General features: G+C 33.5%; 1 protein-coding gene across 2 annotated transcripts in view; it reads right to left on the reverse strand.

Annotated features, from left to right (window-relative positions):
• Positions 1 to 226: 226 nt before the first annotated feature.
• The window catches only part of HGF (hepatocyte growth factor (hepapoietin A; scatter factor)), an 82,560-nt gene continuing 55,976 nt past the window's right edge, over positions 227 to 26,810 (reverse strand). For both annotated transcript variants that reach the window (XM_010848130.1, XM_010848129.1), the window contains exons 10-18: positions 21,421 to 21,523; positions 15,319 to 15,452; positions 11,351 to 11,389; positions 10,077 to 10,173; positions 7,421 to 7,495; positions 6,442 to 6,588; positions 5,644 to 5,750; positions 5,378 to 5,523; positions 227 to 1,401 (exon numbers count right to left, since the gene is read on the reverse strand). In XM_010848130.1, coding sequence (XP_010846432.1) covers positions 1,225 to 1,401; positions 5,378 to 5,523; positions 5,644 to 5,750; positions 6,442 to 6,588; positions 7,421 to 7,495; positions 10,077 to 10,173; positions 11,351 to 11,389; positions 15,319 to 15,452; positions 21,421 to 21,523 — 1,025 coding nt within the window. In that variant the 3' untranslated portion in view covers positions 227 to 1,224. The remainder of the gene's footprint in view (positions 1,402 to 5,377; positions 5,524 to 5,643; positions 5,751 to 6,441; positions 6,589 to 7,420; positions 7,496 to 10,076; positions 10,174 to 11,350; positions 11,390 to 15,318; positions 15,453 to 21,420; positions 21,524 to 26,810) is intronic.

Raw genomic sequence — 26,810 nt, forward strand, 5'->3', positions numbered from 1 at the left:
TTTCCTTTACTTGAGTAAAGTTTGATTAGACTAAAACACCTCCAGTTATACAAAGTTATTTTTATTTCTTTCTTCAATATATATTTTAATGCATAATTTGGTGAAAGGCTATTTACAAATTTTAGAGACATGGGAATTTTCCTCTTAAATATTTGCTTTTAAGTTAAAGAAGATGAGAAAGAAGCCAATCACAGCAGCAAGTCTTAGACTTAGATCCTTAAATACATCTTAAGGACCATAACACTTTTAAATTTCAATTAGTTATCTCTCACGATTTTAACTACTTTAGGGAAAAAGATCTAAAAATACCTTGCATAAATAAGTGTCCCTAAATTTGAAAGAAAGAATACTAATAAACAAATAGCCTATTCCCTTTAAGAATCAGAAACTATCTAAAATAACTTGGATAATAAATATACGTAAGCACCTAGGTTAGGTGTTATTTAACTCTGTGTATCATGACCACACCTCAATTGCCAAGGAGTAGAGGCCATCTGCAGATTATATGGAGGATGATCTAGTCACTTCTATCTTGCACTTTTCCTTAATATTCCTACTAGTCTTTAGAATTCTTTTAATATTTTTCTTAAGGAAAAACTATAAATATACAATTTCAGCATATTTAGGGATTACATTAGATACACCACAGTTTGAACTGTAGTGTATGCACATGTGTACCCATGTATTTGCATATAGGTATATGTTTTTGTAAAAAGTATATGTACCAGTATTACAGGATACATGATGAGGAGAAATGAATGAACTATAATGTATAGCATATTAAAGGTAATATAATTTAATATAGAGTTACAGTTTAAGGACACAAGATATAAATTGTTTTTGTGAGGTTGAAATAATGTTTAACTTATGGTTTATTTATTATTATGAAACTAACCTTGGAAAGCAGCTGAGAGAAATTAATTGATCTTTTCCATTGTATCTTTAGCATCCAGCAATTATACCTTTGCATTTTTTAGTTCATTCAAGTATCTTCAGGAGATATGTTACTACACTTGCATGTACCTTAATTCACTTCAACATTTACAAAATAACACTGACAAACAAAACAACAGCAAACGCCCATAAATATTAATGAGTATCTTAACAAACATGACACTCAAGTAGTTGTCTCAGGATTTTTAAGTTACATTTTAATTCCATGTACTCCAAAATCTTCATGTAAAAGAGACTTGTGTTATTGGAAGCTTCAGACAGTTATACCAGCTACGACTGTGGTGCCTTATACGTTAATATGATTTTGTGTATCCATTTTGCATAATATGCCACTCGGACAAAAATACCAGGACGGTTTGGAATGGCACAGCCACGACCAGGAACAATGACACCAAGAACCATTCTCATTTTATGTTGTTCACAAACAAGTGGGCCACCATAATCTCCCTAGGAAGAAGACATCAATAATAACAACAAAGTATTATTTTAGAAATAAAAATTAACAAATCATTAACATTTCATATATCAATTTATATCTCAAATATATATGTAAGAAAGAGAATAACTTCAACTAAAATATGAAGACATTCAATTGATGTACTAAACCATTGGTTGTCTTTCTATTAGACAACTCAAGACTGAGATAAGTACAAAGGTTCAATAGTGTTCTATCATGTGTAATAATCATTTAAGAATGATTTGTCTTTTCTAAAATAGTCACTCATATTTTAAAGTGGTTTTTGCTTTTGTTCCAAGCAGACTAATTAATACATAACCACTGATAGCTTTTTAAGAAAGTAGATTTTATATTCATTCTGGTTTTCTTCTGGTGTTCTGAGTATGTTCAATATAGAAAAAATGGAAAATATAGACAAATACAGTATCAAAAAAACCTCACCTGTAATCATACAGTTTAAATGATTAAGCCACATTAACTTTTATCTAATTTCTTCCCTTCTCTCAACCCTGCCCCCAAAATGATTTTAACAAGTTAAACAAAAACTTGTAGGCAGTAAAATAATTCTATTTACTGTTTAGAAATTGCTTTTCTGGGCCTAAAGAAGGAATGTTCCTGCACTTACTGTTAGTATTAGTAGTTAACAGAGTTATATTTATATTTGTCTTACTCTTTGTGGAAAGGTTGTATGGTAACCCTGTTGTATGATCATATCTTCATAAGTGATAGATGAAAGATGAATAGATTGATAAAAAGATTTGCCTGTATATTTTTTTAATATAGATGTTATGTTTATACCATTGTTATATGTCATCATTAAAATGTGCTGCATCACTTTTTTTATGCCAAGCAGCCTCCTGGGATTGTAGTGACTGACTTTTGGTATCTTTGTATCTAGAAGAGTGCTTGGGACTATCTTCATTTTCCCCCAACAGTGATGAGATAAACTAAACTACTGCAAAATTTAATTCTGTAATACAAGTAGAAAGAAGAGAGCTATCAACATTCTATGATAGATAAAATCAAGGTGGGGGTGACACAGAAGATAAAATACTAAGGAAAATAGTTTATTCAAAGAGACTTGATGCAGAAGTACAGAAGGGACTTGTGGACACAGCAGGGGAAAGAGAGGATGGGACAAACTGAGAGAGTAGCGTTGACATACACACATTACCATGTGGAAGATAGATAGCTAGTGGGAAGCTGCTGTAGAGCACAGGGAACTTAGCTTGGCGTCTGTGATTACCTAGAGGAGCAGGATGGGGTGGGGTGGGTAGGGATATATGTATACTTATAGCAGACTCATGTTGTACAGTAGAAACCACAACATTGAAAGGCAATTATCCTTCGATTAAAAATAAATGAATAAATAACCCACAAAAAAGTGCAATGAAGTGAAAGTCTTCTGAATGCCAAAATTCATCATAAACAATGTTCAAATAAAGCCATAGATTGAAAGAACATTTGAAACTCCTATAAATCAATTTGAAAAAGACAAATGACTTAACAGATAAATTTGCAAATGAATGAAAAAGTAATTACAAAGTATGATGAAATAGGAACAGATGCTTAAATATGTGAGCAATAAAATCTGATCAAACAAAAATGAGATAAATTTTGAACTGGCTTCCCTGGTGGCTCAGACAGTAAGGAATCTGTCTGCAATGCAGGAGTTCTGGGTTTGATCCCTGGATCAGGAAGATGCCCTGGAGTGGAAATGGCTACCCACTCCAGTACTCTTGCCTGGAGAATTCCATAGACAGAGGGCTACAGTCCATGGGGTCATAAAGAGTTGGATGTAACTGAGTGACTAGCACTTTCACTTCTTCATTTGTACCAAAATATTAAAAATTGATGATACTGAGTCTTAGCAATGGGAAAAGGGGGCTTCTTTTTCATATAGTGTTTCTGGAAGAATAATTGATATAAACTTTTGAGGGCAATTTGACAGAATGTATAAATTATCTAAATTTGCTTTAATGTTGTCATTCCATGTTAAGAATCTATCCTAAAGAACTTATGATTCAGACACATGCAAAAAGATTTCTCTATAGGAATATCAGTTTTGCTGTGTGTTTAGTCTCTTAGTCGTGTCCAACTCTTTGCAACCCCAAGGAGTGTATTCCACGAGGCTCCTCTGTCCATGGGGATTCTCCAGGCAAGAATACTGGAGTGAGTTGCCATGCCCTCCTCCAGGGGATCTTCCCAATGCAGGGATCGAACCCAGGTCTCCTTAAACGCAGGCGGATTCTTTACCATCTGAGCCAAGAGGGATAGCTCTGCTAATAGTAGCAAATGATTAGAAACTAATAACTGAACTGAAGTATTCAATAAAGAGTAGGGGTTAATTTTTTAATTAAAAATAAAAAGAGGATATATGCATACATATAACTGGTTGACACTGCTGTACAGCAGAAATTAACACAACATTATAAAGCAGCTATATTCCAGTGATTTTTTTTAAAGACTTGATTAAACTCTGCCACATGAATTTATCTGGTTTTTAAATTAATGCACCAGTGTTCACTGATACAAATTGTTCAAGTCAATTACATTTTTAGAGACTTTCACTAAATGTGATACTATTGCTACCCTACAAATGTTTAAGAGATTTCTTTTTCAAGTGTTTAGATTTCAGTGGTTTGGTGATTAAATTATCATTTCAAATAACAGTGATATAAAAAAAAATTAAGCATTTTTAAGAAGTGGCTGAATCAATTTGAAGCAAATGGATAAAAAATAGCAAATATGTGATAATATGATAAATTTTTCAGTGCTAAAGTTAGGAATCTAAGAGTATATAGATGATAAACCAGATTACAGGCTATCCAGAAGAGCAGTTGTCAAAGTAATAATGGCAGTAGAACTTGAATAAGTGTAAACTTCCTAACTATCTCAAAGACTTGGTTTAGCTCAACATTTTTGTATTTACAGAGCTCTTTGGGGAATAAATAAATAGATAAAAAATATTCCTCATAAATTTTCATTTGTTATAATAGACTTAATGATGTTAGATTTACTGGAACAAAAAACGCCAAATTCCAAAGTGGTTATAAACACATAATCAGTTTCTACTCATATTATTTTCAAGCAATTTAAACTTTTTTTTAACTTAAAAATATTTTATTTTCTTTTCAAAGATGAAATCTCAAAGCAATATATACATAACATATGGACTTTAATACAAATTTATGCTCCATACATAGGACATTTTCCTAAAAGTCAAAAGATATTTCACTATTACTGAACTCATTCCATATTTTACTACACATAGTATTCTATAATTCCAGAGTTCTCAGGGTTGGAGAACTTGTCTCTTGCATTGAAAATACATCTAAAATAGCAGTTTAACAACTTGTTTATGTTAAATAGGGATAGGAACACTGCCAAGTAAAAAGAACAGTTGCCTAAGAAATGAACATGTCCAAACTCTTAAAGTCACAAACTTTGACCTTCTGGTTTTTTAAAATAGAAGCGCGCACGCACACACACACACGCACACACAGACACATACACACATACACACACACACTGGCTTAACCAAAAACACATTTAAAGGTTTAAAACCAGGCATGGATCTCTTACTAAAATTAAGAGAGTTAGCTTAGAATTTGGGAAGATCAGATAAATTTAGAAAAACATTAGAAAAAATGCAAGCTATGGTATCAAACTGCACGTTGGCTACTTCTAATTTGAACAGCTTTCTCTTAGAGTTTTGGCTGTATTAATTTCTTGCTATATGAGAGATGAATGGCATCTTAGTTTGCTGCTAATGAAACATGGATTGTTCACTGTTTAGCTAAAAGAGATATACAAGAATAATAAGGGTTATATTTTCCAATTCCTTTCTCTTACAACAGGCAGATGTACAATGATTCTTACTTGAGAAAAATAGAAAAAAATTACAAACAGGAAAAAATATGCTATCTATCACGTGTTACTTATTTTAAAATCCCCCTTTTTTACCTCACATGGTCCTGATACAATATTTTCAGCCCCAGCACATATTTCAGACTCATTCAGAGTCACCTTCCCTTGATGATATTGGCTGCATTTCTCATTCCCCATAATATAGAGATGTGCTACTCGTAGTAGACCATCTGAGTTGATCACTGGAATGGTGCAAAATATGTATGGTTAATGAGCATAGGGTAAAGTGAGAAAATAAACAATTACCAACTATTTTTGTAAAATAAATATGATATTGCCTTATCTTTTAAAAAATAGCTTACATCCAGTGTAGCCCCAGCCATAAACACTGCAAGTGGTTTTCTCAGGAATTGTGCACCCATAATTAGGTAAATCAATTGTACTAACAAAATCATCCAAAATAGCAGGCCTGAAAAGAGAAAATATAATGGTAAGTACCTTTGACTGGATTCAGCACAAAATAAACATATTAAAATGTAGTGTAAAAGTTTAATATACTTCATTTAGAAAGAATAAACAATTTTGCTTCACGTAGGTAGTAGAGAAATGAATATTTGAAAATATTTAAGAGTAAATGGTCATTGTGATTTTTAAATCATTATTTTACCTGTTAAAAGTTACCATATAATTGCTCACTAAGCTTTGGTTTTAGAGCAGGCTAACCATATTGTTGGCCCAATTTCACTTATTTACATATGAACAATTTGAAAATGCCCCTCTCTTTGCCTCTGTATGCATATACACACATCCACACACATATGACATGTGACATATGCTTTATAATATATTTACATGAAAGTGAAAGTGAAGTCGCTCAGTCATGTCCGACTCTTTGCGACCCCATGGACTGTAGCCTATCAGGCTCCTCCGTCCATGGGATTTTTCCAGGCAAGAGTGCTGGAGTGGACTGCCATTGCCTTCTCCAGGGGATCTTCCCGACCCAGGGATCGAACCCGGGTCTCCCACATTGCAGGCAGACCCTTTACCGTCTGAGCCACTAGGGAAGCCCATGAGAGAGAAAGAATAACCACATAGTTGAATAAAAAGATTCAACCATTCAAGTGTATGTTAAAAATATGAAACTATCTAAAGGAACTAACCGAGCAAGCTTCAGTAATACCAGATCTGATCCTTCAGGCCCATATACCAGTTGGGTAACATTTAGAACCTGTTTGCGTTTCTCATCTCCTCTCCCATGGACATCATGAATTCCAAGCCAAGCTTCATAATCTTTCAAGTCCTTGTTTCTAAATAAAAAATTAAAATATAAAATATAACTTTAAATTATGTAATATTATTTATATGTATTGTTATATTAGCTTACAAGGGCAGATAAATAACCTAAATTTAAAGTTTAAAGTATAATAAAGAGCAACACATTTTTTATTGGAAGATTCTGAATACTACAAGAACATATAAGCAGGAAGAGCCTTTAAATTGCTGAAATTCTAAACGGCTATTTTTTCAACTTGCTTATTCTTGCTAGAGAGTAGGTTATTTATGAAAAATTCTCAGGTAAAGCATATTACAAGAATTATAATTTATTGCAAGTTTTCCTCTTTATCTCAAAGGTGTATATGTTTGCCTTATTAATAAGGATTGAAGATTTATACTAACAAAATCAGTATAATCTTGATGAGAATCAAGAAGTAAGCTAACAAATGCTATTTCTTTATCTTTTCCTTAAGGCTAATTTACTCTGAAAATCATTCTCAGTATTATTTTGAGGCTGTCTGTACATAAGAAAGAAGTGAGGACTGAAGGAAGTTTGTTGCTAATTCAGAAAAAGAATTTCTCTCTAGAAATATAGAATTCAAGAAGGAGGTTAGGGTAAAAATTATTAACATAATTCTAGCAAAATTTTCTCCCAAATGAGAGTAGTGCTAATCGTGGAAAGAGGTAGACAGAAGTAGTACTCATAACTATTAAGTCAGTTTCATAAGCTAAATCTAAAATAAAAATAATTTGTTCACCCTATGCTGGTGAATATCTGTTAAATGACTATACATTCTAGGGGGAATCTAGGGGGAAGCCATACATATTTTTAAATGCTTAAAACAAATATTGGTTTCACTTTACCGAGAAGGGAAACACTGTCTTGCAGTAAGAATCCAACTTTCCTTTATCAATGATCCTCCGCAGATATGTTTATTTCTAAAAGAAAGAGGAAAGAAAAACAAGTAACATCTGTACAGAAAGAGTGCTTGCCAATTAATGCAAAACCTATGGCTCCATTTGTTAAGCATGAACACATTGAGAGGAAACTGTAGATATTAACCCAAATAGAATAAATGAGTATTTTTTTATCAGAAGGATGATACTTGATGATGTAGCATTAGAACTTGTTTTTCAAAATGTGATTATAATTTTATATAATCAACTTTACTGATTCATTACCAAACACAGGTTTACATGTGTGTAGTCTATCCTTATAAAAGAAAGTATGTGCTATAAACATAGGATTATTAGACCTAATTTAAATTCAATGTTTGATTATGAAAATGACAAATTTGAGTGTTTATTTAAATTCTGAAAACCATCTTGTGGTAACCATATATAATATTTATGCACTATTTGCTTCTTTCATTACCATTATTTAGTTCTGATACATTAACAGGATATAACAGTAAATTTGTTTGTCCAGCTTAATATCAACAATATAACATTTTACTTATCAAATTAAAACAGTTTTTCAAGATATATCATCTAGGAAATTATAATATATTTGTAAAGAATAATAAATACTAGAATATTTATTTGATGATATCCAAAATCTGTAAATGTATTCTTTTTTGGCAAACACATGGGAAAAAGTACAACTACTCACAATTTACATTTCCAAAGAGTACAGATGTTCAGTGCTTCAGAGAGTAATAGAATAAGATTCCCAGACTAAGACCACATTTATTTACGGCCTATACCACACAGGAGGATAAGAATATATAGAGAGTTTTAGTTTCTATTCCTCTCTATGAGTTTTGGAACAATAGATAAACAGCTGTTGTTACTAAGAACTTAGATTTAAAAGGAAAAGAGTACTTTTTTAAAAAAGTTTATACTACACTGATCTGGTGAAAAACAGTTTCACCTACTTCTCCAAAGATGGCGACTTCAAAAGGAAGTCTCCTATAAGTAAGAATAAATTCAAAAGTATTTGCCTTTTCTTCTGGAGTAATGAGATTTACAGAGATCCTCTAATTAGCTCAAAGATGTAGATTATTGGAAATTTTTCTACAGTAAAGAAAATACCACCCTCAAATTTTACAGCCTTCATATGTCTTCACATTGCATGATTAATATTCTGGGGAGTTTCATAACTCTATTTTAGTTACTACCCTACAATTATCAGCATAAAGATTTATAAAAATTGATGTTAATTCCTTGAAAGAAAGACACACTAAGGGAACTCTAGGTCAGTTTCTACTTGGTGTATAAAGAATATAAACTTCATGCTTATTAAGAATTGACTTATTCATTGAAAGAAAAATAACCAATTTCAAGTTGTCCCTATTCTACTTTAATATCACTGTGAGTTAATTATAGTAAAAATGAATTTTATTCCTAAATTCTAGGAGGCTAGAGTTAAAGAAACAGGGAAGGTTTAGAAAAAAAGGAGATATTCCAGTTTGTATTTAAAACATACAAATTTTGTAGGCATAAAATATGGAGGAAGAAAGCTCCAACAGCACAAAGGCCGGAGGGAGAAACATGGAGGGTCTTGAAAACAAGGGAAAATGAGGCTAGAATTCAGGTGCACTTTGGGGTATGTTTCATGATGACATTCCAATAGAGATAGATATAGAAAAAAAAAATTTTAACGTTCTGATTACCATGCAGTATAATATGTGTAGTATATAGAAAGTTCTAAGATCAGGTTTTAAAGCTAGCTCCTATTTTCAGTATTTACTTCTTATAATAAATAAGAGGGATGGTATGGGGAGGGAGGAGGGAGGAGGGTTCAGGATGGGGAACACATGTATACCTGTGGCAGATTCATTTTGATATTTGGCAAAACTTATACAATTATGTAAAGTTTAAAAATAAAATAAAATTAGGAAAAAAAAGGAAAAAAAAAATAAAAAATAAAACTTAAAAAAAAATCTTAATTTTGTATAATAATATATTTTGAAAACCTATTTTACATAGAACATGGCATTTATTTTTACACTAAGCAATAGACATGTCTTGTCATATCAAATATTATAATTTCAAGACTGTTAAACTATCAGTGTAATTTATACTTTTCTTAATGATAAAATATTCTAGTATTTTAAATTATTGCCATTTTTCATTAGAATGACAATGAAAAAGTCAAAAATTAAAATCAAATATAAATGTTTTGCTATGATTGTGCATAAACATGCTAGAAAATAATCTCATAATATCCTTAATTGGGAAATTAACATAAGTATTACAACTACCATGATTATATCAAGGTATAAGTAGGTTTCCTGTGTAGTTGTCTTTTGCTTAACAACTAAAATGTCACATCAGGGACAATGGCAACACATATGGGACCTTTGTAAACATTTAAAACAGCTCTATCTCTGGAGGCACAAACTGCAAAATCCAGGGATGTTTGGCAAGCAGAATGTGATTCGTCCCTCTTGTGTCCCCCTCATATGGGTGTCTTGTGCAGGGCACAACCTTCACGGCTGCATATGGCCATACTGCTGGGAATACAACTATTTGCAAATAACCCAAATATGTGTGATTTGTGTCTATTAATAATTACCTGTATTTCAAACTAACCATCCATCCTACATTTGTTCGTGTTGGAATTCCATTTACAACTCGCAACTGTTTTGTTTTGGCGCAAGATATTACTGGATCTAAAAAGAGGACCAAACAACATTTTGACAAAACATTCTGAAACAACCTGTGCCTCTCAACTTTCTCAAGCATTTGACGGTCACTACACAAATGTAACTACTGTAACTGTGTCAGAAGTACATTTTGGAAAAAAGCAAAGGTAAATAGTGTGACTATAGTGCCAGATCAGACCCAAAATGTTTGCTCTCCTCATCTAAGTAGGTAGATAACAAAGAAAAAGTAATCAACTCAAGGTCAGCAGAATTGACATCATAGTGACAGACTTTGCTCTCTATGTACAAGTTCTTCAGGTCTAACAGCAACTGTATTTTCCTTACCAACCTCAACATGACAGAATGATGCTATTTACAGAGCTGTTTTTCCTAAATATCAATGGAAAGCCCCAGTGGGGGAAAATATATATATATTTGGTTTATTACTTCTGAATTTGTATAGTAAGAATGTAGAACTGTTTTGCAAGGTGTTAACCAAAGTGATCTTGATTGAAATGTTATCCAAATGACATAATTATGTTTAAATCATTATATCCAAATGATATAACACAGACTCTTTGAAGTAAACTTTTTCCTGACCCTCGTCAGTGTTCTTTGCTTTATCCTATCTACTCTTGTCCATGGTCTAAAATAGATTTCCATTTGCTTCTTCAGACACAGCAGGTGGTCTCTCAAACCAAAACATTTGAGTAACTTCCTTCAGCCCAAGAAATGTGTGATACAAGCAGCTCCTAAATGCAGTTTAGATTTTCCCAAACTGAGGATTAACTAAACCTTTCACATTGTGTCATCTTTTGCCTCATAGAAAATGCAAAGAGCTTTAAAGATAGAGCAGGATAAAGACAGTGCATAACTTTCCAACCTTCTAGTTTCATTCTTTCTAACTTTGGCATCCTGATTTAATTTAAAGGATGGTGAAGGTCCACTGGATATATTCTGCCCCAAGTTAAAAGCACTATACATGCTTTTTCAAAGTTTAATATAATATTTTCTGACAGAGCAATGAATTTTGATATTTAGCATGCAGCTGTCTGTAATACCTTTATACATTCACACAGGACAAGTGTTCAAATAAAACAATTTATGATGGAAGTTTATATAATGATATTTTTATGAAGTAAATAATGATCATTATGACACATAGATACTAAGATATAATAAATTCTTTTGAAGGATTACTTACGGTCTAAATTGACTATTGTAGGTGTGGTATCGCCCTCACCTGTAAAAACAAATATATACATATATACATAATTCATGTATACATATTTCTGTATGTAAAAATAAAACATACTATTCAATAGTACATCATTTTGTATTGAAACCCAAATATCCATGAATTGATAATTTAAGACAATTCTTTACATTTATTCAAAAATATAATGTAATAATACCCTTTGAATAATTCTGTATCACTTTTCTCAGACAAAGTTGAAAGTATGGTAGTGGGTGATGTGAGGAAAGCCCTGTTTTATGATTTTTGAAGACTCTCGGGCATGTGGTTTGATGATGTTGGCAGTCCGAATTACACTGCTGGAACCGAGGAGCTGCCTCATTCTCCCAACATGCCAAACACTGTACACAATGAACATTCCACTGCTTATTATTGTTTGTTTGGGCCATTCATATAAACTATATAGCTTTACTGTAATTTTGGCCCATTTACATTATTGCTGAAAATTACTTTTATCTTTTATATGATTAAGGATAATTGAATCTTCCTCTATGTTTCAGAAAACTTTTTTTAATAATTTGAGAATATAAAAATCCACCTCACTCATGGAAAAAGAGGAATAACAAAATATAATTATGTTTTGTCAGAATATTTCAAAGATTGGTTTTTCTAGGTAGTAAAGGGAAAAGTATAAAAAAAAGAGTACTTGGAAACTGCAAATAAATTATGACTAACACTTCATACTTAATTCTTTTTTATAACCTCTCTACTGAGTGGGGTTTAACTGCTGCAAAGACATTGGCTTGGAAGATTCTAGAATTTAAAAATACTTAAGTAGTAATGAATGAGGCCCAAGACATTTCCTGGATTTTAATGTGTGACTGTTTAGAATTGATGACATAGAGTTTAGTCAGACATTGTTTAGACCCAGCTGGTTGTTAGTCCTTAGAAGTGCCCTGAGCTCAAATAAACCAGCAACGAAACAAAAATGGCATATGGATGCCTTTGTAATAGATGAAAAGTTGATTTTCATTTAGGGGGAATTTTGAGAAAATTAACACATGCTAAAGCTTTTTTGTTTATGTTCATTTTCCAGATCTAGATATTGTAAGTGAATGAGCATAAAGGTGGACTATAAATTTCATCATTTCCCTTTCCTTTTAGTTTATCCCGAGGGAGAGTTTTGTCTTAGAGTCAGCTGAGGTAATTGTTTTAGTTCATAGTATAAATGTGGTCATTAAAACATCAAGGATATTGGTTTTTCCACTTAATTTCTAAAAATTCCAAACTGAAAAGCTGTTTATTTCTTATATTGTTGTGGTGAGAAAAGACTAGACTATTCATTGTATTCTTTTTTTAAATAAATGTTTAATAAGATAACATTTGGGATAGAGCCTAAAGGGCACTTAAAAAAACAAAACAGAGAACTATAGTTCTTAAAACAAAAGAGTTTAATCTCCAAAATTAAAAACTTTCGAGGCACTGTGATTGATTGCATATTCATTGTATTGTTAATTGCGTATCAAGTTTCCTACTTTTAAGCATCAAGCTAATAGTTCTGCAAAGTATTCAGTTTGTTATTGTGCCTCATTAAAATATTTAAAATTTTTTAAATGTTTAGATATTATAATTTAGAGGCTTTAATAATTATATATATATATATTTTTTTTTTTTCTGTAAGCCAATATTTAGAAAAGCTGTAATACCACTTAAAGTCAGATTTCTAAATATTCTGGGTAGTTTGTTAGATTGCAAATTGTTAAAAAGCTTCTTAACTAGCTTTAACTAGCTTCTCTAGTTTCTTCAGCTTTCAAGGCCTTTTCCCTTTTCCCTTAAAATACTATTTTCACTTCACTTCTTTTACTTTTCCTTCATATCTCTACCATAGTACTCAAATCTGAACAACTATATATGATAGAAATCTTGTTTATATTGACTCAACTTAACTTTGAAGAGGGAAAACTTGTCAATGATAAAAGTTTTTCCTGTGGAACAGTAGAGATATATGTGTCTATGTGTTGATATATGGCCTCAGAAAAAACATGGGCTCTTAGTGAAAGCATAAAGAAAACTTTCTTTTAATAGATCCTTAAAGTTTCAACTCAAATTCAAAACTTTATGAACAACGCATATTTTCCAGACTGATATTTGTATTCCCATTTCATTATATATTTTAATATTAACATGTATGTGTTTAAATGACTGTATTTGTGATTAGGTATGTAGCTCTCTCCTCTCTACATTGAAAATGATTTGAGTACAGGAGACATTGTTTATATTTTCTATACCTAAAATGTTATATAGGGCTTTGCACACAGTAGCAGCTCAATTTAAAATTATTAATAAATGAATAAGTAAATGCAAACTGAAGTGGAAGAAATTTACCCAAGGCACTTAAAGTGTTAGAACTATAATTTTTACCTAGGAAGTCAGAGTTGCAACTCTAAACCACTGCATTCTCTTAACACTTAGATACTGAAATATATATCTAATTAATACTTAGATACTATATAAATAGATATATATCTATTTAATACTAAGATGTAGTGTGTGTACATGTATAGACAAATACAGACATTTCTACAGTTTTACTTTTGCATCTTGATAATCTTAAAATATATAACATATCATTTTGTAAAACTTTTTAAAGGAATACAAAAAAAAGAAATAGAAACCTTTGCATGTTTTGTAATGCAAATGTACAGTGTGAAAATGATATATACAATCTCTGAAGTTAAATAGATAAGAAATCAAATCTTCTGAAGATAAATATTTTTAGCCTTTCACTAGTGATAAAATATAAAGAAATCCTGGTTATATATATAGTTAGAAAAATGACAGCAAAATATTTGCTGAAATTAATGTTCAGAATGCATTGAAATAAATGTTATCTGCAATAGCATTTAATCAAATACTAGTAACACCCCCAAGTCTTTCAATACCACATTACTATTTTTTAGTTTAAAAATGTTAGTTGACCATATGTTTAAAAACTTCTTTAATTAGCGCTTCCCTGGTGGCTCAGTGGTAAAGAACCTGACTGCCAGTGCAGGAGACATAGGTTCAATCCCTGATCTGGGAAGATCCCACTTGCCAAGGAGCAGCTAGGCCTGTGTGCCACAACTATTGAGCTTGTGCTCTACAGCCTGTGTGTACGTTAGTTGCTTAGTCGTGTCTAACCCTTTGTGACCCCATGCGGTGTAACCCGCCAGGGGCCTCCGTCCATGGGATTTCCCAGACAAGAATACCGGAGTGCGTTGCCATTTCCTTCTCCAGGGGATCTTCCTGACCCAGGGATCGAACCAGGGTCTCCTGCATTGCAGGCAGACTCTTTACCATCTGGGCTAATAGGAAAACCAAAAAAGTGAAAGTTGCTCAGTCCTGTCCAACTCTTTGTGGCCCAGGCCAGAATACTGGAGTGCTTTTTCCCTTTTCCAGCAGATCTTTCCAACCCAGGAATTGAACCAGGGCCTCCTGCATTGCAGGCAGATTCTTTACCAACTGAGCTATCAGCAAAGCCCCAAGAAGACTGGAAAGGGTAGCCCATCCCTTCTCCAGTGGATCTTCCTGATCCAGGAATTGAACCGGGGTCTCCTGCATTGCAGGCAGAGTCTTTACCAACTGAGCTATGAGGGAAGCCCTCCTGAATCAATATATATTGCTAATATCAAGTTTATTGATGGTGGGGCAAGGCAGTCTTTCTAGCCCAGTCAGAACCATGGCCATGTATTGCTTCTGGATTCCAAATAGGAACCTTTCGAGGGAGGAAAAATCTCTTTTAAAAGGTCAGCAAAATGTCTCTTTGTCTAGAGGAGAGATGAAATTGTGTGTATATGTATTGCTATCTGGAGTGCATCCTTATTTTGGGATCAACTCTAGCCCTCCTGTATTACTTCCACTTCCAATTGAATTATCATTTTAGGGCATGCAGTATACTTAAAATAATTCACCTGAAAAAGATCACAAAATGTACTTACAACGAGAAATAGGGCAATAATCCCAAGGAATGAGAGGATTCCCTGTGTAACACCAGGGACCGTGGGCATCGTCATCAGGATTCCGACAGTAATTCTTATTCAGCTTAGTAGCATCTGGTTCCCAGAAGATATGCCTGCATAAACAGCAAACTCGGAACATCACAAGAAGCACACATCTTGTCCAAGAGAAACAAAACAAGAAGATACAACCCTAGCACATAATTTTCATTACAGGCACAACACAAACTACCTGCTGTGAACTTTTCTTTTTTATTTTTTGAGACTTTGTTGTTGTTCTTGCAGTTTGGAAGCATGTTCTTTAACTGAGGAATAAGGCTGAATAATTAGCATAGATAAAATGATAAAAAAATTTATTACATTGTTTCTATTAAATAATTATACTGGGAAGGTAACAATGCATCGTGCAAGAAAGAAGCAGATGATAAAGATCTAAGTTATAAAATGTATAAAAATATAAGCTATTGCAAAAATATTTATTTTTTCATGTTTCAGAAACATGTAAACAAGCTTCATTAGCAACACTGCTATGACAACATATAAGAAGATACACTGAAAGCACAGTGTGCTAATAAACATTAAATTTGAGAATTTCACTGGTCACTTAAGATATAGTTTTTGAAAGATAACTGAGTAACATTTCAGGCTATCTCATTTTACATCTTAACTAAATTTAGTACAAAAGAAAAGCAAAAAATGCTGTATATTATTTTATTAGACCATGCCCACTCATATGTGTTCTGTGCTTAGTCTCTGAGTCATGCTGGACTCTTTGTGACTCCATAGACTGCAGCCTACCAGGCTCCTCTGTCCATGGGGATTCTCCAGGCAAGAATTCTGAAATGGGTTGCCATCCCCTCCTCCAGGGGATCTTCCCAACCTAGGGATTCAACCCAGGTCTCCTGCATTGCAGGTGAATTCTTTACCATTTGAGCCACCAGAGAAGCCTGCCCACTCATATAACATCAACATTAATTAACCATCATGCTTGAATTTAATTAATGTGTCATTTTTAAAATTTGGGAGGAACTTCAACATAGAAACTTAGACTGTCTTTCCAAACTCAGGTTCACTTTTTGGACCAATAAAACAAGAAAGACATGCATGTAACAGATTCTACTATGTAGACTTGCATACTTACTTAGACCAACCTGATGAGACAGGCTCTAAGATTATGCAACTTTGTATTTGAGGAAATTGAAATCCACAGAGAACAATTAATTTGTCTAGGGTCACATATTTTTTCAGCTGTAGATCAGGTGTTTGAACACGTAGCATTTTCCAGAGTCTTCGTTCAAAATCATCACATCGCATTACCTCTTCACGCAGTCACAGATTTGTTCTTAAACCAAAATGGTACCATGCAACTTACTCATTCATCAATAGCCTACAAGTTCTTTCCAAATGACTTTTAACTATTCCCAAAGGCAAATCAAAACACAGTGAATTTAAAGTTATAATAATTGTAGTTCCTGAATAAATATGTTGTAAATTTCCAGTGATATGTTGATAAATATTTAGCAACTGGCATTTTGAACTGTGTATGCAGGGAGTCTTTATTTGCTGTCCTTGCAGATTTCTGTAGCATAACTACTTCCACCATAAAACTGTCAAGCATCTAATGCTGGAATCACCGAAGGCAGAGTTGGTTACAGTTATTTCTCACAAGCAGGTAAAGAGCTCACTCTACCCCATCATATTTCTAAAAATGATTTAAAACTACCAGTGTTAAAATGAGCATTAGTTTTGGCCATGCCAATTCTTGCTAAAATTCTTAATGGACCCATATGGGCTTAGGATAAAACCCAAACTCCTTAACAGAGGTTAAAGGACCTGTATGGCTTTGCCACTAGAGAATTTCTTCTCTATGCCCACTGACCAAATGAAACTGCTTAAACCTTATGGTTAATAAAAGTATTTCCAATTTTCAAACAGTTCAATTTAAAGAGCTTTTGGACAAGTTGTTTCTTCTGCCTGATGTGTTTTTCCTCCTACACTTCTTTGACCAACTCCTACCAATTATGTGTATCCTGCTAATGTCCCTTCTGCTAGGAAAGCTTCCTAACCATCTAAGTCTGGCTGGCTTCTTTGCAGTCCCATAACATAAAATGTGGTGTTTTCATGGAAAATTCTTAAAGAGATGGGAATACCAAACAACCTTACCCACCTCCTGAGAAACCTGTATGTAGGTAAAGAAGCAACAGTTAGAACCGGACATGGAACAACAGACTAGTTCCAAACTGGAAAAGGAGTACATGAAGGTTGTCACCCTGCTTATTTAACTTATATGCAGAATACATCATGTGAAATGCTGGGCTGAATGGAGCACAAGCTGGAATCAAGATTGCTGGGAGAAATATCAGTAACCTCAGATATGCAGATGACACCACCATTATGGCAGAAAGTAAAGAGGAACTAAAGAGCCTCTTGATGAAAGTGAAAGAGGAGAGTGCAAAAGCTGGCTTAAAACTCAACATGCAAAAAACTAAGATCATGGCAACCAGTCTCATCACTTCATGGCAAATAGAAGGGAAAACAATGGAAACAGTGACAGACTTCATTTTCTGGGCTCCGAAATCACTGCTGATGGTGACTGCAGCCATGAAATTAAAAGATGCTTGCTTGCTCCTTGGAAGAAAAGCCACAACAAACCTAGACAGCATATTAAAAAGCAGAGACATCAGTTTGCCAACAAAGGTGCATCTAGTCAAAGCTATGGTTTTTCCAGTGAGAGTTGGATGATAAAGAAAGCTGAACACCAAAGAATTTATGCTTTTGAACTGTGGTGTTGGATAAGACTCTTGAGAGACCCTTGGACTGCAAGGAGATCCAACCAGTCCATCCTAAAGGAAATCAGTCCTGAATATTCATTGGAACAACTGATGCTGAAGCTGAAACTCCAATACTTTACCTACCTGATATGAAGAACTGACTCATTGGTAAAGACCCTGATGCTGGGAAAGACTGAAGGCAGGAGGAGAAGGGGACAATAGAGGATGAGATGGTTGGATGGCATCACTGACTTGATGGACATGAGTTTGAGCATGCTTCAGGAGTTGGTGATAGATAGGGAAGCCTAGCATGCTGCAGTCCATGGGTCGCAAAGAGTCGGACACGACTGAGTGAATAACAACAATGGATTTTTTAAAATATGGCATTGGCATTGCTGTTTCAGCCATTCCATACTACAGAGTAAGATCCATGATGGCAGAATTCTACGTAATTTTGGAGTCCTAGAACTGCAATTTCCAATAGAGTAACTACTAGCCAAATGTGGTGACAAAGTAGTACATGACCTCTCCAAATTGAAAGGTGATGTAATTATAAATACACACCAAATTTTGAAGCTTTAATATAAATGTAAAATATCTCATTAGTAATTTTATATTGAATACATATTGAAATGAAAAGCTTTAGAAATGCTGAATAATATAAACCTATTATTTAAAATCAGATTAATTACATCTTTTGCAGCCAAAGATGGAGAAGCTCTCTATACAGTCAGTAAAAACAAGACTGGGAGCTGACTGTGGCTCAGATCCTGAGCTCTTTATTGCAAAATTCAGACTTGAAGAAAGGGAAAATCACTAGGCCATTCGGATATGACAAGCCAAATTCCTTATAATTGATTGATTATACAGTGGAAGTGAAAAATAAAACGATTAGATCTATGGATGAAGGTTTGTAACAGGAGGTGGTGATCAAATCCATCCCCAAGAAAAAGATACAACAAAACAAAATGGTTGCCTGAGGAGACCTTAAAATAGCTGAGAAAAGAAGAGAAATGGAAGGCAAAGGAGAAAAGGAAAGATATACCCATCTGAATGCAAAGTTCCAAAGAATAGCAAGAAGAGACAAGAAACCCTTCTTAAGTGAACAATGCAAATAAATAGAGAAAAAACAATAGAATGGGAAAGACTAGAAATGTCTTTGAGAAAATTAAAGATACCAAGGGAATATTTCATGCAAAATGGACACAATAAAGGACAAAAATGGTATGGACCTAACAGAAGCAGAAGATATTAAGAAGAGGTGGCAAGAATACACAGAAGAACTATACAAAAAAGGTCTTAGTCACCTGGATAACCACAATAGTATGATCACTCACCTAGAACCAGAATGTGAAGTCAAGTGGATCACAGGGAGCATAACTACAAACAAACTAATGGAGGTGATGGAATTCTAGCTGAGCTATTTCAAATCCTAAAAGATGATGCTGTGAAAGTGCTTCACTCAATGTGCCAGCAAATTTGGAAAACTCAGCACTGGCCACAAGACTGGAAAAGTCAGTTTTCATTCCAATCCTTAAGAAGGTCAATGCCAAAGAATGTTGAAACTACCCCACAACTGCTCCCATTTCACATGATAGTAAGATAATGGTCAAAATCCTTCAAACTAGGCTGCAGTAATATGTGAATCGAGAACTTCCAGATATAGGAGCTGGGTTTAGAAAAGAGAGGAACCAGAAATCAAATTGCCAACATCTGTTGTGTCACAGAAAAAGCAAAGGAATTTCAGAAAAACATCTACTTCTGCTTCATTGACTGCACTAAAACCTTTGACTGTGTGGATCACAACAAACTGTGGAAAATTACTAAAGACACGGGAATACCAGACCACCTTACTTGCCTCCAGAAAAAACTTGTATGCAGGTCAAAAAGCAACAGTTAGAACCAGACATGGAATAACAGACTGGTTCAAAATGGGAAAGGAGGACATCAAGGCAGTATATTGTCACCCTGCGTATTTAACTCACACCCAGAGTACCTCATGCAGAACGCCAGGCTGGATGAAGCACAAGCTTGGATCAAGATTGCCAGAAGAAATATCAATAACCTCAGGTATACAGATGACTCCACCCTAATGGCAGAAAATGAACAGGAACTAAACAGCCTCTTATTGAAGGTGAAAGAGGAGAGTGAAATCACTGGCTTAAAACTCAACATACAAAAAACTAAGATCATGGCATCTGGTCTCATCAGTTCATGGCAAATAGATGGGGAAACAATGGAAACAGTGACAGGCTACTATAAAACTCAAAAGTACAAGTGCGGCTTACATATTTGAATTGCATATTTATGTTAGAGAACACTGCTCTAGAACTATTACTGTTCGTGGCAGTAAATCAATCAAAACTGTATAATCCACTAGTGAGTAAATTTTGAAACAGAATAAGAACTTTAAAGTGGAACCGGGAGCAAAATGACTCAACTTCTCTAGATCCTTAAATTCTTATACACACATATAGAACTATCTTCAGTATATAATTATGATGGTCAAATGTGATAACAACTCATATAAAGCAACCATGTTGTAGATACTTTGTTAAATGACACTACCTTTTTGTTCTCTTAATCCTTTTGCATATATTCTGGGATATTTAATAAAAATCTCTTCTATGTGATAAATATGTCTCATAATTCTTTTATTATTTCAAACACACTAGCGATTTGCTGGGGAAAGATAGTGGAAGGCAACTGCTTTTTTGTGAATATATTCAATGTCAAAATCTCATTGAAATATATGGGTTTTCAATTCCATATCTATTCCATTAATTATAGAAAAATTGTGTGTCAAAATAAAGGTGTACAAGGAAACATATCTCAATAGGTTTTTAGTAAAGTGGAATTGTAAGGTATCTAAGTACATGAAGATGATAACATCAATTTTATAAACTACTATGAATAAATAATTATGAGAATATAAACATGTAATGTACTATATGAAACACTAGATTTGACATTTAATTATTCATGTCTTATCAAGTTGTATAATTGTTTTCTCAATAGGAACATATCCTGCTTAAAGGTGAAACCAAAACATATGTCTACTTTTTGTTAATGTCGCCAAGGCATCTTTTATAGACCAGAACACACAGTAAATGCTCAATAAATATTTGCTGGTTTGAATTGTTTGCCACATAGGGAGAAAATATTATATTGAGTTACATTGAATAATCAGTCTAAAGTTTCTATTAGGTTACTAAGATACATAAATGAATAGAAAGAAATACCAATGCATCTCCATACATGTATCTGCTGCTATCACTACATACTATATATTTAAAGAAATAAATTTACATACCGGTGTAAATCTTCCATGTTCTTATCCCACATCGAACATGTTAGTCCAGATCGTGTTTTGGATAAACTGCCCATATAGTTTTTGCCATTCCCACGATAACAATCTAAACATAAAATATATGAAAACTAATGAATCCTAGGGAGTATTCTTAAAGACATTTTTACAAACATACGAATTCATGAAAATCAACATAAAAATGAAAGCAACACACTGAAATATGTGCAAAGCAAACGGACTTAACTATCTCTAATAAAACATTTTTTTAGCCAGATTTCTTCTTCATTAAAATGGAAGTTTGTACATCAAATTACAAACTTAAAAAAAAAAATCCAAAGAAAAATTAAATAAGTGCCTCTTAGGGACATCAAAGAAAGAAAAACTTTGTGCTGTTTATTCGCTCAGTCGTGACCAACTTTTTGCAACCCCACAAACTACAGCACACCGGGGTTCCCTGTCCTTCACTATCTCCCGGAGTTTGCTCAGACTCATGTCCATTGAGTCAGTGACGCCATCCAACCATCTCATCCTCTGTTGCCCCCTTCTCCTCCTGCTCTCAATCTTTTCCAGCATCAGGGTCTTTTCCAATGAGTAGGTTCTTTGCATCATGTGGCCAAAGTGTTGGGAGTTTCAGCTTCTGTATCAGTCCATCCAATGAATATTCAGGGTTGATTTCCTTTAGGATTGACTGGTTTGATCTCCTTGCAATCCAAGGGACTCTCAAGAGTCTTATCCAACACCACAGTTCAAAAGCATCAATTCTTGGCCACTTAACCTTCTTTCTCACATCCGTATATGACTGCTGGAATAACTATGGCTTTGACTAGAGGGACCTTTGTCAGCAAAGTGATGTCTCTGCTTCTTAATATGCTGTCTAGGTTTGTCATAGCTTTTCTTCCAAGGAGCAAGCAAGCATCTTTTAATTTCATGGTTACAGTCACCATCTGCAGTGACCTTGGAGCCCAAGAAAATAAAATCTGTCACTGTTTCCACTTTCTTCGCATCTATTTGCCATGAAGTGATGGGACCAGATGCTATGATCTTAGTGTTTTGCATGTGAGTTTTAAGCCAGCTTTTTCACTCTCCTCTTTCACCCACATCAAGAGGCTCTTTAGTTCCTCTTCCCTTTCTACCATTAGAGTGGTATGATCTGTATATCTGAGGTTGCTGATATTTCTCCTGACAATTTTGATTCCAACTTGTAAGTCATCCAACCCAGCATTCCACATGTTGTAGTCTACATGTAAGTCAAATAAGCAGGGTGACAACATATAGCCTTGATGTACTCCTTTCCCAATTTCGAACCAGTCCATTGTTCTATCTCCAGTTCTAACTGTTGCTTCTTGACCTGCTTACAGGTTTCTCTGGAGGAAGGAAAGGTGGTTTGGTATTCCTATCTCTTTAAGGATTTTCCGTGTTTATTGTGATCCACGTGGTCAAAGGCTCTAGTATAGTCACTGAAGCAGATTTTTTTTTTTTTTTGGAACTCCATTATTTTTTCTGTGATCCAACAGATATTTGCAATCTGATCTCTAGTTCCTCTGACTTTTCTACACCCAGCTCCTACATCTGGAATTTCTTGGTTCACGTACTGTTGAGGTCTAGCTTGAAGGACTTTGAGCATTACCTTTCTAGCATGTGAAATGAGCTCAATTGTACAGTAGTGTGAACATTCTTTTGCATTGCCTTTCTTTAATATATATTTTCCAACGGAAAAATTTTACTCCACAGAAGAGTCACAAGAGATATAATGACTACTCATGTACCAGTCACATTTGTTGACTTATTATTTTTGTCTTACATGAGGTTGACATTCTGGGTCATCCAAGCCAGCTGTCTCGCAAACACTCTTTAATTTTGTCTGATTATCCTCATGAATGAAATCAAGTTAAATACAGAAATATTATATAAGGTGATATTTTGTTGCATTTATAGCATTATTTCATGTAACACATGATGTCAGTTTTTTCAATTATTGGTGATGAGTTTGATAACTTGGTTAAGTGATAAAAAGGAAAAACTTCTCTTCATATATAACAAAAACAAGCAAATAAAAGTTTTGAGACCTTTGAGACTGACAACATCCTATTCCCAAACAAAGTTTTTAAAAATGGCTTAGGAATACTTTGTTTAATATTGCATAAATCAGTTATTACTATGTTGGTTTTAAAATATTCTCTTTCTTTCTTATATTTCTTTCTTTCTTGGTATTCTTCTCTAACACAGAGTTTTACCTTTTCCCCCAACTCCCTTCATTTAAGTATTATTAAATACTTCTAGTAGTAATACTAGCAATGGTACTGGCAGACCTACTAGTAGAAGTAGTAATGTAATGATGGACTCATGGATCCTCTTTTTATTCAACATGATATATAATCTATTCCTGTTGTTCATTTTAATGCTCAAGTTGTTACAAATTTAGCCAATGGAAGCCATGTTAAAATGATTCCTGTGCCTTTTATCATGCCCCATGTGAGTTTTTCACTTTTTTTCAACTGAGCAATTTGCATTCTGTTAAACATTGATAGGAGTGACCATATTCTTAATTTTAAAATTAAGAAAAAGAAGTTAAGTTCTTTCTAATGTATATGTAGCAATTTCTGCATTTGAAGAAAAGCACTACATATTCTTAAATAATCTTGTGTATTTTAAAAGTAACTAAAAATTCTGATTTTTATGTGAATAAATATGATAAAAGACTATAAAATGTTACCTAGAAATGTACATCAACATTATTTTCTTTTAAATTTGGTAAGCCAAAGAATATTATCATTGGTTTTAAATATGCTATGTGATTAGAATAAATAATAGGTGTTCTGTGCTTAATGGTTCGGTCATGTCCGACTTTTTGTGACCCCATGGACTGTAGCCCACTAGGGGCCTCTGTCCATGTGGTTTCTCCAGGCAAGAATACTGGAGTGGGTTGTCATTACCTCCTCCACGGGACCTTCCAACCCAGGGATCCAACCCAGGTCTCCCACATTGCAGGCAGATTATTTACCATCTGAGCAACCAGGGAAGCCCAAGAATACTGAAATGGGTACCCATCTTTTCTCCAGGGGATCTTCCTGACCCAGGAATCGAACCAGAGTCTCCTGCATGGCAGGCAGAATCTTTACTAACTGAGCTATCAGGGAAGCCCCAAAATAATAGGTAGAAAGCTTAATAAAATTTTTAAATAAATTGTCCAGGAATTAATTTAGTAAAGTATATAATTTAGTAAACTATATAAATTAATTTACAAAAGTATATATAAAATATACAGTAAGTATATTCAATAGCTATGTTTTGGTATTCATGATTTAAACTTAAATATACAAATTCAAATGATATGGGATTTGATACAAATAATATAGCAATCATTACAATACACAATAAAATTGTTTTCAGAAAGCATAATTTTGTAAAATCCAATTATTGTACATATGCAGAATGTATTAATTAAAATTTCCTCTGACAATGCTATTTTTTCCTTTATTATGTAATCTTAAACCTTTGGCTGTTAAATAGTAAATTATTTAAATAAGCTCTCATTGAAGAAAACAATTGTGCAATGCAGTATATGGTACTGCTCTTTAATACATTTTTCATTTTACACCTATGTTTTCTGTATTAGAGAAAGAGGATGATTTATAAGCTAGGCTTTTTTTTTCTTAGTAAACTTTGTATTCTAGAACAGCTTTTAATTTACAAAAAAACGTGTAAGTTTGTACAAAGTTCTAATACACCACATAGTTTCCCCTACTATCTTATATTGGTACGATGGTTTTAACGCCACTATTCAACATTATTACTAACTGAAGACTATTTCGCTCCAATTTATTCATAGTTTTTACCTAGAGTACTTTTTGTGTTCTAGGATGATACCACATTACATTTAACTGTCATGTTTTTTCGGCTCTTCTAGATGTAACAGTTTTTTCAGACTTTCTTTTTTGATGATCCTAAGAGTTTTAATGAGAACTGTCATGTTATAAAATGTCCATCAGTTGGGTTTGTCTGATATTTTCTTCATGATTAGATCTAGGTTATAAGTTTTTGAGAGGGAGACGTGAATTTTTGAGCACTTGCTAGCTTTCTGGCAAAAGATACTCCAGCCTTACTTTGTGTTTTTCTTGCCCTAGGCATGGATTCTTCAATTTCACCAGAGAGCCATTGTTAGTGATGAAAAGTAAGAAGACGAGAAACAGGTGTGCTCATTGCTATTTGCTACCATTTTTTCTGGTCCCTTTCATTTGATAGAGCCAAGCTGTGTGTGTGTGTGTGTGTGTGTGTGTGTGTGTGTGTTCATGAGTAACTGATCACTTCTAACTCCAATCTAGTACAAGAATTTTTCCTCTTCTCTATTTTAATGGTGTATTTCCTTTCTCCCATAGTAAGAACACTGATTGTAGGTACATGAATGTATTTCTTCATTTTCTGAATTCTTCAATGCACACAAGATAATGTCAAATCTCCTAACAACAAATTTATATTTTAAAGTTCAAAACACATTTATAGTTATCTACTTTTAAATGTATTTCAGTGAGGCTATATATAAAAAAATACGTTTAAAAATCATTTTGAAATTTATTTCCAAATTCTGTAGTAATGGTATCTCTTTGATACATAGATAGGCATATTTCTGTGCTTTTTCCCCCATCTTTCTTGAGATTACTTTTTGAACATTTAAAACACTATTAAAACATTAGTTTTGGTATATGAGAGTATGTATTCAGACTGTTCTCATTTTCCCTCTTGCTTCTGTGTCATATTTCTACTCACTGCTACCCACCATTAGGGTAACCAATTTCATTAGTTTTTTGTTTATGGTGCTTGTGTTTCTTTGTTTTACTTTTCTGGCAAAGATACACACATATATACATATGTAATATGACTATATAAATTATATGTATATGTTCTATGTATATATTATTATATCCCATTTTTTTATTACTAGGAATAAATAACTTTTATTAATAGAATACCAAATATATATTTTAGTGGCTTTTTTCATTAATAATATACTTGAAAATCACTTCATATTAATTCAAAAAAACTTTATCATTCTTTTTGCAAATCCACAGTGTTCCATTGTGTGATTTTGCCAGAGTAGATTTGTGTTGTTTTGCTAACAAAAAAAATGCTGAAATAAAAAACTCGTGCATATGAGTTTCCATATTATTGGAGCTATATATTCAGATAGTGTATTGTTAGGTGAAAAGATGGATGTATATGTAATTTAATTATTGTAATATTCCATTCCATATGGATTTTACCATTTTCCATTCCCAAGAACAAAGTGCGAGAGTTCATATTCCCATACAGTTTTGCCAAAAAATAGTGTTGACAAGATTTTGAATCTTTGTGAATTTATATGTGAAAAACAGAAGTCCCATATTTATGAGATTTAT

This window comes from Bison bison, unplaced genomic scaffold (assembly GCF_000754665.1).
Source record: "Bison bison bison isolate TAMUID 2011002044 unplaced genomic scaffold, Bison_UMD1.0 scf7180017864260, whole genome shotgun sequence".
NCBI lineage: Eukaryota > Metazoa > Chordata > Mammalia > Artiodactyla > Bovidae > Bison > Bison bison.